Genomic DNA, 17,752 nt, shown 5'->3' on the forward strand with positions numbered 1-17,752 from the left:
ACATTTCTATTATCACAGGAAGTTCTGTTGGACAGCACTGGCTTAGAATGTAAAGCTGTTAGCAGCAATTTGTTCTTATTAGCTGTCTTTCCAGTGACAGTTACTCTGAATTGGGTGAGAAATTTTGATTATGATAGAGAAAATGAGAGAAGCTGACTAGGACCAACCCATGGTCCGGTCCTGTTTTCTTTTCTTTCTTTCTTTTTGAGGAAGATTAGCCCTGAGCTAACATCTGCTGCCAATCCTCTTCTTTTTTGCTGAGGAAGACTGGCCCTGAGCTAAAATCTGTGCCCATCTTCCTCTACTTTATATGTGGGAACCTGCCACAGTGTGGCTTGGCAAGTGGTGGGTAGGTCCACACCCAGGATCTGAACCGGCAAACCCTGGGCCACCGAAGCAGAACGTGCGAACTTAACCACTGTGCCACTGGGCCAGGCCCCTGTTTTCATTTCTTTAAAGAATTCCAGCTCCCTTCAGAGATTGTTCTGAATCTTCAGATGGGACAACTCTGTCATCATAGAGCTGGAATCCCTGGTGATCTCTTTAAACCTAACCCAGAAGGGCTGTCTGGGACTGAGGCCCAGGAGAGCAGTGGTCCTTGGGAGGAACTCCTTTAAGGAATGTTTTATCTAAGATAGATAGATACCAGATATAAATTTCCACTCCTGTCATGCACCTATCGTCTTTCAATGTTACATGTCTCTGATAAAAGCTAATTTTTAAATTTTTTTCTTCTGCAGACCTATCCCCCTTGGTTCTGTTATTGTGATAAATAGCCAAATTGATAAAGTTGAAGGAAGGAAATTTTTTGTTTCCTGTGATGTTCAAAGTGTTGATGAGAAGACCTTATACTCAAATGCAACAGGTAAGAAGCAGCCACTATCTTTTTTTGGTTCGGTTTCGTTTAGTTTAGGTTTTTTGTTTTCTTTTTTCTTTTTGCTTTATAACCCACAAATGCTCAAAAATTGTTAATTCCCTGTTGTGCAAAGAACACGTTAAAGGTGTTTTATACATTACTGGTAGAGAGCTATTCATCAATGTCTATCAAAATTACAGAGTCATGTACCTTTTGACCCATATCCAGGACTTTGTCCCACAGGTGTACTAACATGTGTGCATAATTACAATGTATAAGGTTACTCTAGGATCCCAGTAGTTGGGTAAGTCATGCAACATTTTGAAATAGCGAAAGATTAGCAAACATAGATATCCATCAATAGGAGACTGGTTAAAGAGACTACAGTCCATCCATAAACTATATTGTGTGTGTGTGCCATAAAAAATATTGTGGTGTGAGGAGCTGGCCCAGTGGCACTGCAGTTAAGTGCGGCACCTTCCACTTCGGTGGCCCGGGGTTCACTGGTTCGGATCCTGGCTGCGGACATGGCACCGTTTGGCAAGCCATGCCGTGGTAGGCGTCCCACATATAAAGTGGAGGAAGATGGGCACGGATGTGAGATCAGGGCCAGTCTTCCTCAGCAAAAAAAGAGGAGGATTGGCAGCAGATGTTAGCTCAGGGCTAGTCTTCCTCAAAAAAAAAAAAAAAATGTTGTGGTGTCATAAATAGGAATAAGGAACTCTTTGTTCATGATATGGAGTGTCTCATTAATACATATTGAATGAAAAACACAAGGTGCAGAACAGTGAATGTACTATGTTATCATCTATGTAGAAAAATGGAGAGGTTCTTCAGGAATATTCTTCCCTTTTCTTCCTCCTTCCCTTTCACCCCTGCCTTCTTTCCTGAATAATTTATTCCAAAAGCCATTAGGTAGAGTTGGGCGTGGTAGGCTTGCAGTTTAGGAGGAGGCCCCAGGGAGGGGTGACTGCAATGGCCCAGCACCGTGTTGGAGCCTGAGTAAAGTGAGGAGGTTGTCTGCCTGGGGGAGTGGCCCAGGGCAGGGTGTCAGAGCCCAAGTAGGGTAAGGAATGGGTCCACATGGGGAGCAGCTTGGGTGTCAGAGCCCATAGGTTGAGAGTGGCATCTCTCCCACATGGCTCTTGATGGGAGCCAGGTTTCTCACTGTCAGAGAAGGGAGTTCCAGATATGGAAAGAGAGAAAACTAGAATGAACCCTGGAGGTGTTATTGGATATTAACGTTTTCCTAGTCTTTTGCTCTTACAAATAATGTAACGAATAACTTCGTTATTGTCATTTTGCACACATTTTGGCAACTCATTCTCCAGGGGTTCAGGGGGAAACAGGTCTTGGTACTAGTCTCGCAATTTTTCTGTAAGCTGGAAATTATTTCAAAATAAAAAGTAATAAATGAGGTGGGGTGAAATATCTGTATGTGCTTGTATCGCATAGACTATTTCTGGAAAGTCACACGCATTAACATTGGTTGCTCCTGGGAAGGGGGCCAGGTAGGTTGGGAGGGAGATTCGATTGTATGCCCTTGTGTACCTTGTGAAAGTGGTCATGTGAATGGCTTATCAGAAGAAGAGCTAGATTTTGTGGGGCCTAAAACTTATACAATTTAATAAATTTAAGAAGAATGCAAAATTGGGTACAAAAGTGAGTATTTATTTTAAATGAGAAAAGAAATCACAACATATTACTGCTGTCTTGGAGATGCAGGTCCCTTCCTTCTGAGATCTCTGTAGGCAATTTACCAGAAGTGCTCAAGTAGAAATGCTTCCTGATTGCAGCCTTGAGCACTGCACAGCTCCCAACTGTCACAGGGCCTTTGCAAGTGAGAGGCCCTTGAACCCTCACATTCAGTAGCTTCAGATTTAGATAAGTTAACTTAGATATTCAGTGGGGTTTTTTTGTTTTTATTCTTTTTTATTTTAATGGACCTCAGATGCACAGGTTTGGGTAAATCAGAATACTTGATTTAGGACACACAGTCACTGTTGGTACATGTAGGGTCTTCTTTTATTTGTTCATTCACTAAATGTATTTATTTTTAAATTTAATAATAAATACCCTAAGGGGCCGGCCCCATGGACTAGTGGTTAAGTTTGGTGCACTTTGCTTCAGCGGCCTGGGTTCAGTTCCCAGGCACAGACCATACTCCTCGGTGGCCGTGCTGTGGCAGCGACCCGTATACAAAATAGAGGAAGATTGGTAAGATGTTAGTTCAGGGCTGATCTTCCTCAGCAAAATAATAATAATCAATACCCTGAAACCTACCATCAAACAAGAACCAGAATCTTAATAATATTCTCTCCCTACCTTATTACTTTTCTCCATCTCATCCTCCTGCTTTTCCCCCAGAGGTAACTCCAATCTAGAATTTTGTTTTCATTCCTTTGTACTTTATTATTTTTTATTTTTTTTAAGTTTTATCAGGGATATATGTGGACGTAAGGAATATATTGTTTAGTTCTTTGTTGTAGAACTTTGTAGAAAAGAGATCGTGCTGCATGTGCTTTTTTGGGACTTGATTTTTTTTCACTCAACTCCGTGTTACTGAGATTTACCCATGTTGTTGGCTATGTCGTCTGCTTAGTTTTACTGCTGTGTAAGACTCCAGTGTGTGACCGTGCCACAATGGATTTATCTCCTCTTCTGCTGGTGGGCCTCTGACTGTTATGCATGGGGCTGCTAATGAACGTTCTGGTTCATGCCTCCTGGTGTTGAGCGTGGGCAAGAGCTCGGCATACACTTAGGAGTAGAATTCCTGGGTTGTAGACAGAGTTTTCAGTTTTACAGGAGAATGCCCGATTGTTTTCTAAAACTTCCACCAGCAATATATGAAATTCTGTTGATCTCTTTCTTCTATAGCAATTGGTCAATTCAGACTTCTTGATTTTTGCCAATCAAATTGTTATAAAAGAATATCTCCATGTGATCTTGATTTGCATTTCCCTGATCACCTATGGAGTTGAACATCTCCTAATTTATGTATTCACCATATTTGTTTCCAATTTCTATTTCTGTTTGTTTGCCTCTTTTATCATTTTTTTCTCTTTCTTTTTTTTACTGATTTATAGGAGTTCTTTATATGTTTTATATTAAACTAAGCTTTTTGTTGAATATATAAGCTACACATGTCTCATTTCAGTATGTAAGTTGTTTTTTATTTGCCTCAAGGTAACTTTTTTATTAACAGAAGTTGTTAATGTAGTCATATTTATTAAACTTTTTCCTTTATGGTTACTACTTTTTGTGTCTTAAGAAATTCATTCTTGCCCTGAAGTATCAGCTGTTTGCTGTTTGCAGGAATGATGGCTAAAAAGAACAGGAGGAAATCATGAATAATTTGAATCCCCAGTCAGTTTGAAACTCCATCCCAGGCTGTGGTTTACACTTCCTGTCTCACTAAGCCTTTCAGTATCACAAAGGTACCAGATGGCTCGGTTGTAGTTTTACTTCCTTTCACTTCCCTGACTGTCTCTAAAGGGAGCAGTAATGAACCATGAAATGACCAAGTGGTAGAGGATCTGGTCACCCTGGGAGGTAATACAGTACTGTTAGAGTCAAAAGTCAATTCTTATTTGGGTGAAAAATGAGCATGGGCAGATAGACTGAAGGTATGAATATGAATCTAAATGCCTTTCTTTGTATAGACATTTCTACTTAGAGGAGTTCTATCCGATTAAAGTCAGTTGACTTATAATCATCTTCTGTTATTTTGTTTGTTTAGGCTTATTTATAAGTCTGGATCCTGAAAAAAAGTAGACATAAAAGAGCTTCTGGTGAATTCCACACCAATCTGCGTAAGGTTACCCCTCCTCCAGAAGAAGCTGTTGTCCCCAGTGCTGCTCTGCTCACCCCCCATCGAGCCTCCCACAGGGTGACACCCACTAACGCTGACCTTAAGCAAGTCTTCCGAATGCAACTCCAGGAGCTCTCCTTCCACCTTCTAGACTTTCTAACACAGAAACCCTCTTGGTGAGAGTATTAGCAATTCTTTCTGTCTCCTTAGGATAAGTGTCTGGTTCTTCTAAAATTTGAATGGGTTCAACATTTGCACAAGTGTGATCTCTACCCCATTGCAGATTGGAGAAAAAATTCATATTGAAACTTTTACCACAAATTTGGAAATGCCAGAAAACCACACAAAGGAATAAACATGTGGGTGCCTATATGTGTATTTGTGTGTGTACATGTGCATATGCATTATAAATTACAAAGCTAGCTCTGTTGTCTCTAAACAAATACTTTTGGCTGCAGTAGGAGACAGAACTAGTTCCTATAGGAATGGATACCTCAGACCTCTTGCCTTGGATTCTAGAGATTAAACCACTGTACCATTTTTAACATAGACTGTGCTGTTGTATCTTACCAACAGCATAGTTTATCATCACTGGAATGAGCTGGTGTTCATTTCCTAGGTGTCTTAACCCTTTCAGGCTTCTATAACAAAATACTACAGCCTAGGGTAGCTTATAAAGAAGAGAAATTTATTGCTTACAGTTCTGGAGGCTGGAAAGTCCAAGATCAAGGCACCAGCCTGGTCACCTTCTGGCGAGGGCTTCCTTAGTGGTTCATAGCTGGCACCTTCTCCCTGTGTCCTCACATGGTGGAAGGGGCTAGGGATCTCCCTGGATTCTCTTTTATAAGGGCGCTGATCCCATTCAGGAGAGCTCCACCTCATTGCTTAAGCACTTTCTGAAGGCCCCACCTAGTAATACTATGACATTGAGCATTAGAATTTCAGCATTTGAATTTTGGGGGGACACAAACATTCAGACCATAGCATTAGGGCTACCATAACAAAGTACCACACACTGGGTTGCTTAAAACAACAGAAACTCTTTGTCTCCCAGTTCTGGAGAGCAGAAGTCCAAAATCAATGTATCAGCAAGGCCATGCTCCCACTGGAGGCAAGAAGGAACTCTTCCATGCCTCTCTCCTAGCTTCTGGTAGCCTCAAGCATTCCTTGGCTTGTAGATGCATCACTCCAATCCGCCATCTTCACACGGCCTTCTCTTGTGTGTCTTCACATCATCTTGCCTCTGTGCATGTGTGCGTCTGTGTCCAAATTTCCCCTCTTTATAAGGACACCAGTCGTATTAATAGGGCCCATCCTGATGACCTCATTTTAACTTGATTACCTCCATAAAGACCCTATTTCAAAATAAGGTCACCTTATGAGGTACTGGAGGTTAGGACTTCAACATGCATTTTGAGGGGTACACAATGTAACCCATAACAGAATCTTAGACAAAACAAAAAGTGAATTGGGAGACTAATGTTCTAGAAACCATATTCTGCTTCTAATAGATTGACTAGAATCTATTGTAGACTATAGATTCTTTGGGCTTCAGTTTCTTGCCTTCCTCTCCCTTTATTGGAAGTTTAGGCTGAATCATATGAAATCACCATTTTTGAAGGTCAGAATGGTCAAATGTTGACAATTTCCTATGGCTGAACCTCATAACCTAGGCATAGCCTGTGGTATCCTACCCAGTCATCCTTCCACAGCCAAAAGATCAGTTGGACTCCTCCACTGCCAGAGCCTTCTGACCCTAGGATGGCCAAGCCTGAGGAAGACTCTTCCTGAAGCTCTGTCTCTCGGGCCCACCTGCAGTTCCCAAGCTTCAGGAAAGGCCCCAGCAGATGGCTGACTGCGGAGGTGAGGCGGTCAGTTCCCTCTGCCTTGAAACCCTGGTAGAGCTTGGGAAAGTGCCAGGGAGGGGCATGGACTCACAGCTCTGCAATTTACACATCTGGCAACAGTGATCCTTTCTTCCTAGTCTTCCTTCCATCTAATCCTGAAACTGCAGAGACAATGGGCCCTCATGACGTCTGTATCTCACTGCTTGCTTTTCATGGACACTAGGCATGTTTAAAAGATGTGAAGCTGAAGTTGTGAGCAGGTACTGCTGTCTAGTTTCACAGCAGAAAGTTTAGACAGTGAAGATACTTTAATCATTTGGTTTATCCAAACAGGCTTGCAAAATTGTGGAAGCACGCTGGACCTTCACCTAAGGCAGAAGAACCTAACTGAAAGAATGCCAAATGACCGGTTGTTCTTTCTGTTAGGTTTGCTCATACTTCCCTTTCTATCCACTTTCTCAGTTTTAGTTCTCACGCTGGTCTCATCATATGTGGGGTACGTTGCAGCATATGAATGAGATTACACAAGATCAAGGGTAAACCTCAGTAACAGCTGACACAGGGTTTCCCCATAGCCAGTGAGGGCAAAATGGTCTCTCTGCTTTGCAGCAAACTCTGTTCCTAGGCTTGACCAAGGCCTGGCATTCTCGCCTTCATCAGATTGTATTTTAATAAATATGTAAGATTGGCAACAGGCGGCTGAACAGTCATAAAGAAGGAGGGAGGTATGATCAGAATTGTGGCCAGCTCCACGTCAGCACTAGCTTGCTGTGTAGCCCCATGGAGCTATTCCTCAGTGTCCTTTTCCCCTGTTTACAGTGGGTGGTAAATAACGTTTTGAATGAAGATTAGGAATTGATGGCGGTCAGTGTTAAAATATCTTTGAACTATCAGCAAACCCAATTAGACAGGGAGTTATTGCTCTTAACCCCAGGTTCCTAAGTGTCTGAAAAGTGCAATAGAAAGATAGTCATATACACAAATACGTTGTTGGAGAAATAAAAATTATTGGAAAACAAGATTAACTTTTTTCTCTAATAGGAAGGCAGAATGAAGCATAAAAGGATGTCAAGGAAAACATTTTGTTCTATATTAAGGAAGCTCATGTCCCCCTTATATGTATGTTCCTCTCCCCATTACTTTCTCAGGACCCTGACCCTCTCTCTATCCAGGGGAGTTGTGAGGCCACAGTATTGTTCTACCTAATAACCAGCCATCATGGAATCCTAGCCAAACATATGTTTTCTAATGCCAAGTATACAACATTCTTTATGATAGAGACAACAAGGCAATCTCTTTCAAATTTAAATAACTGAAAATAAGTCATGGATTTTATGTCTCAGAAAGGTTTAAATTTTCTTTTGAGGAGCTGGCCTGGTGGCACAGTGGTTAAGTTCACTCACTCCACTGCAGTGGCCAGGGGTTCATGGGTTCAGATCCCAGGCATGGACCTACACACCACTCAACAAGCTACGCTGTGGCAGCATCCCATATACAAAACAGAAGGTCAGAACAGATATTAGCTTAGGGACAATCTTCCTCAAGCAAAAAGAGGAAGATTGACAACAGATGTTAGCTCAGGGCCACTCTTCTTTACCAAACAAAAAATAAAAGAAAATATAATCTTTTGATTCTTGATAGTATTCTTGGTCTGGCACTGCTATACCAGTTCAAAGTTAGAGAACTGGCTTATTCCTCATCTTAATTATGGATATAAAATTAAGTGGACAGCAGACAAAGATATTACAAGGAAGAAAAACTACAGACCAATATCCTTTATGAATATAGATGGAAAATTCCTCAACAAGATACTAGCAAACTGAATCTAACAGCACATTTAAAAGATTACAGACCATGACCAAGTGGAGTTTATCCCAGAAATACAAAGGTAATACAACATAAGAAACCCAATCAATATAATACACCACATTAATAGAACAAAGGAATAAAACCACGTGACCACCTCAACGCAGAAAAGGCTTTTGACGAAATCCAATACGCTTTCATGACAGCAACACTCAGAAACCTAGGAATAGAAAAAAACCTTGACATAAAGAGCGTCTATGAAAAGCCCGCAGCTAGTGTCATACTCGAGGAGGAGATGATGAAAACTGAAAACTTTCCCCCTAATATCAGCAACAAAACAAGGATGCACACTTTCACTGCTGCCATTCAACATAGTACTGGTCACCCTAGACGAGCAATTGAGCAGGAGAAAGAGAGAAAAGGCATCCATGGTGGAAAAGAAGAAGTAAAACTGTTTGCACCTGACATGATTCTATGTATAGTGAATCCCAAAGAATCCACCAAAAAACTACAAGAGCTAATAAATGAATTCAGTAAAGTGGAAGAGTAAAGACTTCATAATAATTAAAACCTTTTGTACATTAAAAACGTTATCAAGGAAGTGAAAAGACAACCTACAGAATGGGAGGAAATATTTGCAAATCATATATCCGATAAGGGCTTAGTATCCAGAATATATAAAGAATTCTTAAAACTCAACAAAAAGAGAACCCAATCTAAAAATGAGCAAAGGAATTGAATAGACATTTCTCCAAAGGAGATATACAAATTGCCAAGAAGTACGTGAAAAGACGTTCAACATCATTGATCATTAAGGAAATACACATCAAAACCACAATGAAATACCACTTCACCTTCACTAAGATGACTGTCATTTTTTTTAATGGAAAGTAAATGTAAGTGAGAATGTGGAGAAATGGGAACCCTTATACTTTGCTGGTCAGAATATAAAATGGTGCAGCTGCTATGGAAAATAGTTTGGCAGTTCCTCAAAAAGTAAAACATAGGGGGATGGCCCGGTGGCGTATCGGTTAAGTTCTTGTGCTGCACTTTGTCAGCCCAGGGTTCACCCGTTTAGATCCCGGGGGCAGACCTACGCACTGCTTATTAAGCCATGCTGTGGCAGGCATCCCACATACAAAATAGAGGAAGGTGGGCACAGATGTTAGCTCAGAGCCAATCTTCCTCAGCAAAAAGAGAAGGGTTGGCGGCAGATGTTAACTCAGGGCTAATCTTCCTCAAAAAAAGGAAAACAAAGCTAAACATAAAGTTAACATTTGATCCAGCAATGACACTCATAGGTATATACCCAAAGGAATTGAAAAGTGGGACTCAAACAGATACTTGTATGCCAATGTTCATTGCAACATTATTAACAATAGCCAAAATTGCAACATTATTAACACTTGGGAAACAACCCGTCAACAGATGAATGGCTAAACAAAATGTGGTATATGCATACAATAGAATATTATTCAGCCATTAAAGGAAGGAAATTCTGACACATGCTACAACATGGATGAACCTTGAAAACATAATAAGCCAGACACAAAAGGACAGATATTGTATGATTCCACTTGTATGAAATATCTAAAATAGGAAGATTCATAAGGACATAAAGTAGATTAGAAGTTACCAGGGGCTGAGAAGAGGGAGAGATGGGGAGTTATTGTTTAATAAGTACAGAAGTTGTTTGGGATGATGAAAAAGTTTTGGAAAAGATAGTGGTGATGGTTACACAATATTGTGAATGTATTAATGCCACTGAATTGTACACTTGAAAGTGGTTAAAATAACTAGTTTTATATTATATATATTTTTACCATAACTTTTAAAATTTAATGTAATATGCAAAAAAAACATTAAATGGTACATTTTAAATGTGTGAATTTTATGTTACATAAATTTTAACTCAATAAAGCTGTTTTTATTTATTTATTTATTTTTCTTTTTGAGGAAAATTAGCCCTGCGCTAACATCTGCTGCCAATCCTCCTCTGTTTGCTGAGGGAGGAAGACTGGCCCTGAGCTAACATCCATGCCCATCTTCCTCTACTTTATATGTGGGACGCCTGCCACAGCATGGCGTGCCAAGCGGTGCCATGTCCGCACCCGGGATCCAGGCCTGCTAACCCTGGGCCGCCGAAGCGGAACGTGGGCACTTAACCACTGCACCACTGGGCAGGCCCTTAAAGCTGTTTTTAAAAACACAGATAATCCTCAAAATGCAAGTACAAGCAAACACAAGAGTGCAAGCAAGCACAGAACTGTCACTTGTACAGCCAGAAGTCCTCTGTCAGTTGTGTTACAAGGATAAAACAATTCCATTTCATTGGTCTCACGTAAAATATTATTAAGGTTTTTCTAGTGAAAGCAAAAATACAATTTGTATTGACACTAAATAAAATAAGAGTTATTTTAATTATTAAAAATTTAAGTGGGCTGGGAAATGCATCAATCTTGTGTTTGTGACGTGTTTACTTTGTAAATCTTGTTTATTTTTCTGCTTAGAAGAAATTAAAACTGCCCAAGCAAGAGACTGAAAAGTTTTCGTTTTCTTCCATTCCTTTTCAGCCCGGTTCTTCCTAAACTACATCCATTCTGACTAGCAGGACTTTTACAAATTCGTTCCACTTATATTTAACTCTCAAAAACCTTTCAGTACTACGACCTGAATCTTACCTAATTGCCTAATTATCTAAAAAACTAATAAGAAACCAGAAAGTTTTCTCATTGACGTCTTAACCTCAAATTCTTCAAACTACCTAAACCCTTTCCGTGAAAGAAGGAAATGCAGAATAGGAACAAACTGGTCTTTTGTTTGTTTGTTTAACACCTTTACACAATTCGATCTAGTCAATTCTGTTGTTTAAACAGGACAGAGGTTAGCAAACTTTATCTTAAAAGCCCAGATGATAAATATTTTAGGCCTGCAGGTCGTACAGGCTCTGTCATGATACTCAGCTGTGACATCGTAGCACAAAAGCAGCCACAGGTAATACATAAGGATCGGCATGGCTGAGTTCCCAAAAAACAACTTTAGGGCCAGCACAATGCTGCAGTGGTTAAGTTCGCACATTCCACTCCGGCAGCCCGTGGTTTTGCCGGTTCAGATCCTCGGTGCGGACATGGCACCGCTTGTCAAGCCATGCTGTGGCAGGCGTCCCACATATAAAGTAGAGGAAGATGGGCACGGATGTTAGCTTAGGGCCACTCTTCCTCAGCAAAAAGAGGAAGATTGGCAGATGTTAGCTCAGGGCTAATCTTCCTGAAGGAAAAAAGAACAACTTATGTGAACAGCTGGTTGGCCCACAGGCCATAGTTTGCGTCCACCCCTGAGTTAGGGCATGTGAGGTTTTTAAGTTCACAAATTCTTTGATGCTCCTCCCCTCAAGAGGTGGAGCTTAATTCCCCTCCCCTTGAGTGTAGGCTGGACTTCATGATTCACTTCAAACAAATCGAAGTCTTCCATCTTGGGTTCTCTTTCTCTGTCCCTCTGTCTGACCGTTCACTTGGAGGGAAGTCATGTCGAGAGCAGCCCTATGGAGAGGCCCACGTGGGGAGGAAGTGAAGTTTCCAGCACCAGCCAAGTCTTCAGAGAACGCAGCCCCAGCCACCCACTGACTGCAACCTCCTGAGAGACACTGGCTTAGAACCACCCACTTAACACATTCCTAGATTCTTGACTCTCAGAAATGAGTGAAATAATAAATGTTACTTTAAGCTGCTAGATGGCCTGGGTTCAAGTCCTGAGTGTGTGCCATTGGGCAAGTTAGGTAGTCTCTGAGCAACCCCATTTCCTCAGCTGTAAAATGGAGGTAGTATTAGTCCCTATTTCCTAGGATTGTCATTGAAGATTAAGTGAGTAAATGAATATAAAATACGTATTTTTTGTAATTGTCACTCTTATCTTCACCCACATTGGTTTGGAGCCATGTCAGCACACTCTCGAGCCCACAAGACACAGCAACGTGTTGAGCATTTGGAGCTTAAATATTAAAGTACAGCTGTAGTCAAGGAATTTATAAGCCAACGAGAGATAAGCTCAGCATACGACCAATGTAGAAGAGCCCCCACCTCACGGGGTGGCTCTGTGATTTGGGAAAATTTACTCAACCTCACACAGTTTGCTCACCCATAAAATAAGACCATCGATAGCATCTAAGCACTAAAGGAGGTGAGGCAAATAACGTGTTTACACAATACTTGGAAAACTGTAATTTTAAGTAATAGGTATCACTTTTTTCACAATACTTGTATGTCAGTAGGCTTGAACCACCCTAGAGAAGCCCTGTGGGCCAATTCGTGTGCGTTTCTCTCACGAATGGATACAGCCTCTTCATAAACAGCCTCTGCACGTCCTAACACTGCTTTTCCCGTGTGATAACTCAAGACACCATCAGCTGAGGAGGGCAAAAGCTTTGCGTTAAAATCTGTTGCACACGTGCTCATCGAGAAGATTCTTTAGGGGCTGGGTGGCGCAGCGATTAAGTTTGCAAGTTCCACTTTGGTGGCCCGGGGTTCTCCAGTTCAGATCCCGGGTGCGGACATGGCACCACTTGGCAAGCCATGCTGTAGCAGGCGTCCCACATACAAAGTAGAGGAAGATGAGCAGATATGTTAGCTCAGGGCCAGTCTCCCTCAGCAAAAGGAGCAGGATTGGCAGCAGATGTTAGCTCAGGCTAATCTTCCTCAAAAAAAAAAAAAAAAAGATTCTTTACAGGCAATGTAAATTACTGCCGCCTGGAAGTTGACAGCCCTCAGCTTTTGGCCCTCTTCCTTCCCACTCCCCTTCTGCATCTGGCTAGATTGCCATGTTCTGGAAGCACAAGGCTGAGGGCATGAAAGCGCTTACAGGAGGTAAGTGAACTGCCACAGCTCAAGGCTGGCCGCCTGTTCCCAGGGGGAGCCAGCTGGGACCCTCATTGTCATTAATGTCATTCGTAACTGTGCACACACCATTCAAATGTGAATACTGGTCTAACAGAATGTGCCCCAAGTTCAACACACGAGCTGCAAAAGTTACCCCCAGCCTGTAGAGGCAAGTGAGTCCTATCTTCCCCCACCCCAGGGTTGCTTCTACTGTCCTGCCGCAGGAAGTCCAAGAAGCCAGGAGTCACTGAGGACCAAGGAGGCAGCCCTGGTTCCTAACGTGGAAAACTGCAGGGGAGGGGTGCTGAGGGACCCAGTCTCTGTGACTGGCGTTCTGCTATGTCTCCAGGGTACTCTTAGTCCACTGTGGTAACTGAGACATGTCCTCTCCTGATCTTGCCTTTCTTCCCTAGTTGCTATGGCCACCTAGGCACACCCTTGCTTCCATGATGAGAGCCACCAACACTTTCTTGGGTGTCGGGTGAGAAGAGGAAGTTCCTCTTCCAAGAGTGAGGCTCACCTCCAGGTACTTGCACTAGGTGGACCTGGGTTCCCACTGCTACAGCGCTCTACTGACAGACACAGTTCTTCAGCTGTGGTTACACACATGGCCACCTCTGGCATGCAGATTCTGTCATCCAAAGGGCTGAAAGGGGCCAGTTTTGGAACTTCATGACCCTGACTTCACAAACCCCTTCCCCTTCCGACTCTTGTCCTCTGCTCCTGACTCTTTCTCCCTCCTCCCTCCCATTGCACCTCCACCCATGCCACCTGGGTACTTCCAGACATGATTACAAAACTTTGAATCTTAGAAACACCCCAGGATCCTTATGCAAATTACCCCTCCACCTCTGTACCTACTGACTCTCTAGGCTCCACATATCAGTAGTTAAAGGGGGTGGGTATGTGGGTGGAAGGGGTGACAAGAATGGTGATTTGGTGCCACCTGTCCCTCTGCCTGCTTGAGAAGATTCCACTACTGGAGACAGAAAGAGGGCGATACATCAACCAGAAATGGCTACTTTTCTTGGAAAAAGGTTTTGCTGTGTTAACTCACAAGGTACCTCTACATTGATTATATGCTGAGCTTATCTTCCGTTGACTTATAAGTTCCTTGACTATAGCTGTACTTGTTTAATATTTAAGCTCCAAATGCTTAACACATTGCTGTGTCTTGTGGGCTTGAAAGTGTGCTGACATGGCACGTGTCATGGCACATGAATCTTCCTCAGAAAAAAAAAAAGAAAAAGGGTAGATGGACTGAAGAGGAGTCTGAGGGAAGGGGAATGAGGAGAAGCAGGGACTCCCTAGGGGACCCTGAAGCCTGGGAGCTGATCCCGGGAGGGTTTCCCCAGCGGGAGGCAGGGGCTGTCCTCCCAGAAGAGTCAGTAGCTGAACCCCAGCTACTGAGGGGAAATCCTTGTTCCCTTCCCCAAGAGCCACGTGGCAGTCCTGCATGGCCCGACTCTCTTTGTAGATTGTACATCCGTGGGATCTGTATCTCTTGTTGCCTGAGTAGGGGAGTAACACCCTCGTGAAATAATAAATAAATATATATATATATATATATATATATAGGCTTCTGACACAGAGATCCTAAATCTCTTGGAATTTCTTGGGTGATAGGAGTGTCTTTGTTCTAATGAGGCAACTCTGGGTGTGCTCCTGGATGGCGGCTGGTTACCAGAAAGACCAAGCCATGACGCAAAGCTTGGGATTTTCAGCCTCACCTTCCATCCTTCAGGAAGGGGAGAAGAACGGAGATTGAGCTAATGATCCATCGTGCCTACGTGATGAAGTCTCCATAAAAATCCCAAAAGTACTGGTTTGGAGAGCTTCCAGATTGGCCCACCCCAGCTCCATGGGGACAGAAGCACCTGAGCTCAGGACACGCCCAGACTCCCCCTAGGTATCCCTTCATCTGGCTCTTCATCTGTATCCTTGATCACATCCTTCAAAATATAATGAACTGGTAAATATAACTGTTTCCCTCAGTTCTGTGAGCTGTTCTAGCAAATGATTGAATCCAAGGCACGTCCCCAGTGTGAAGATTGTGTTTGGGGAGAACGCATGAAATGGAGACAAGGCGAGAGCAAAGAGGAGTAAAAGTGGCGCTTCTGCTGAGGCTCAGTTAGAAGAGCGCTAGTTCAGAGTCTTTTAACTCTAGAGTTCTTCAGAAACTCAGGAAAGTTTGTGGTGCATGTCACAAATGGATTGAAGACTTGGGTGACTTTATGGAAGTGGGTTTTTTTTCGTGTTTTAGATTTGGGTGAAGTGGATATCATTCCTGAATCCTGTTTGTGGGACATTTCCTTCTGTCACACCTATCCTTACGTGCGGTGGTGGATTTATTTTTTTCTGAGAACAATGAGGTACTTCAGAGGGAATCATTGGCCCAGGTGTTGTCTCCTTACACAGGAAACTTATTTGTATTCCTGACTCAGCTAATATACCATTAGAGACAATCAGCTACAACTCTATAACATCCATCCCCAGTCCTTTATACTATTACTTCCTTGTCATTGTTTCAGAGGTGGTTGCGTTTTGGGTTTTTTTTTTCCGATCTTAAAAGGGACGCTAATGATATACCACTATCAAATTTGGCCTTATTATTCAAACTGTATCAATTTCTTGATGGGGGTATCATTCTTTATAAAATATAAAGTTTCAAAATTCAAGTTTGAAAACTCCAGCCTTAAGTCAATGATAAAAGAAATGTCTGTTCCACCTCGGCCTTCTCCAGGATCTCTCTCCATGGCCTGGCTCTTACTCCATCACACTTTCATGCACTTCTGTGTCCAATTTTATCATCACAGGTGGACAGTAAATCCCAGCATTGGAAGCTTGGGATCTGGAGTCAGGAGGACCCAGATGCAAATCCCAGGTTTGCCTGGGGAGCCCCTCCTTCTCCCCGTTCCCCTTTCCTCAGACTCCTCTTCAGCCCATCTACCCTTTATTGTTTTTTTTTTTTTTTTTTTTTTTTTTTTTTGCTGAGGAAGATTCACCCTGAGCTAACATCTGTGCCAATCTTCCTCTGTTTTGTATGTGGGTCTCCTCTACAGCATGGCCACTGACGAGTGGTGTAAGTCTGCACCTGGGAACCAAACCCGGGCTGCTGAAGCAAAGTGCACTGAACTTAACCACTAGGCCATGGGGCCAGCTGCCAACTACCCTTTTTAAGATTACTCTTTCCTCTCCTGTCTCCTCCTCAAGTCTCATCTTCCAAATCAAGTATCACAACCAGAAGCTGGCAAAGGGAATGAGGGCATGCCGGGCACCAAGGGAGGCCTGTGGCAGCAGGCAGGCAAAGGTACCAGCTCCACCAACTGCCGCTGTGCAAGAATGAAGCTGCATTCTTGTCAGATCTTTCCACTTATCTGGAGATCCTTGACCTTCTGCTTTGTACCAAACTCCCTCTTGTTGAATGTTGGCAACTAACTCAAATATTTTTAATTAGACCCAGAGACTGAATCAACCAAAAAAACCGATTCCCCAGTCTTTGAGGAAGTTTCACTTAAACTTTCACAAGAGGTGAGGGAATATTTACATTCTAGTCTTCTAGGGCAGCCAAATACAGAAGGTGGGGCAAAACCTTTAAATTGCCATATTAAATCAGTTTGACCATTCAGAACCTGCCCAAATATCATCATCATCATCACCATTACAATTCCACCTTTGCACAGTTCTGACCTTTAGAACAGGCTTTATTCTAGTGAAGTAAAAACTGGGACCTTTAGTTGACAACTGGCAGTTTTAATTCAATAGAAGAAATGCCTACACTGAAAACATCCACAACTTTGCAGACGCGGACTGAGCACTCCTCCCCACTCCCCCATTCAAAGCTGTCTCTTTTCCAGGTTCATCAGCAACACAGCCCCCACTGCCCCACGCCCCACCTCCCTGCCAAGACTGTCTGCTGCCATGACCCCCTCCCGGGGTTACCAAAGCACAAGAGTGCCCTTGCTAAGCTGCTTGCCCCCAAGTGATTTTCTGTCCTCCCCTCTAAGACCTTTCCCTCCTTACTCCCATCCCTGCCCACCAGGGACCAGCAGGTGGAGGCTTCCCTGTGCTACCCCTTCCCTGAAATACAAGAAGAGGATGGCTAAGGACTCTGACTTGGTTTTCTGAGTCCCAGAATCATGCTAGAGCTTTCGGAGTCTTGCTGCAGAGCGCATGCCACCAGTGCTCCACCAACACGCTCCAATCAAGAGACCTCCCTTATCTTTCTGGGTTATTTTCTTGGATTCTCCCCCAAAAACTCCAGGGCAGCTCTCCAAGGCCCCATGTACCCCATACTATTTCTTTAGGCACTATTTTGCTCCTTTAACAAATATTTCTGTCTGAACTCAGGCCGGTCCTGCTCTGCACTCTTGTAGAAGCAGCACCGGACCCTCTGCCAAGCAGTGGGTGTGGATCAGGACAAAAAGCAAGCGTCCCCAAGCATCCTTGGGTGTGGTGTCACCAGCCCAGGCTTGCCTAATCATCTACAATGGAAACTTGCTGTTGAAAGCCTTATGACAGATAGTTAAAAGGCTTGTCTGAGGGTGGCGGCACCTACAGC

The 17,752-nt window shown here is 43.0% G+C and overlaps 1 protein-coding gene across 1 annotated transcript in view; it reads left to right on the top strand.

Moving 5' to 3' along the window:
• THEM4 (thioesterase superfamily member 4) overlaps positions 1-5,037 on the top strand; it is a 39,610-nt gene extending 34,573 nt beyond the window's left edge. The window contains exons 5-6 of the mRNA XM_005610126.4: positions 741-865; positions 4,596-5,037. Coding sequence (XP_005610183.1) covers positions 741-865; positions 4,596-4,630 — 160 coding nt within the window. The 3' untranslated portion in view covers positions 4,631-5,037. The remainder of the gene's footprint in view (positions 1-740; positions 866-4,595) is intronic.
• Positions 5,038-17,752: the final 12,715 nt, after the last annotated feature.

The sequence above is a fragment of the Equus caballus genome, chromosome 5, assembly GCF_041296265.1.
Source record: "Equus caballus isolate H_3958 breed thoroughbred chromosome 5, TB-T2T, whole genome shotgun sequence".
Lineage (NCBI taxonomy): Eukaryota > Metazoa > Chordata > Mammalia > Perissodactyla > Equidae > Equus > Equus caballus.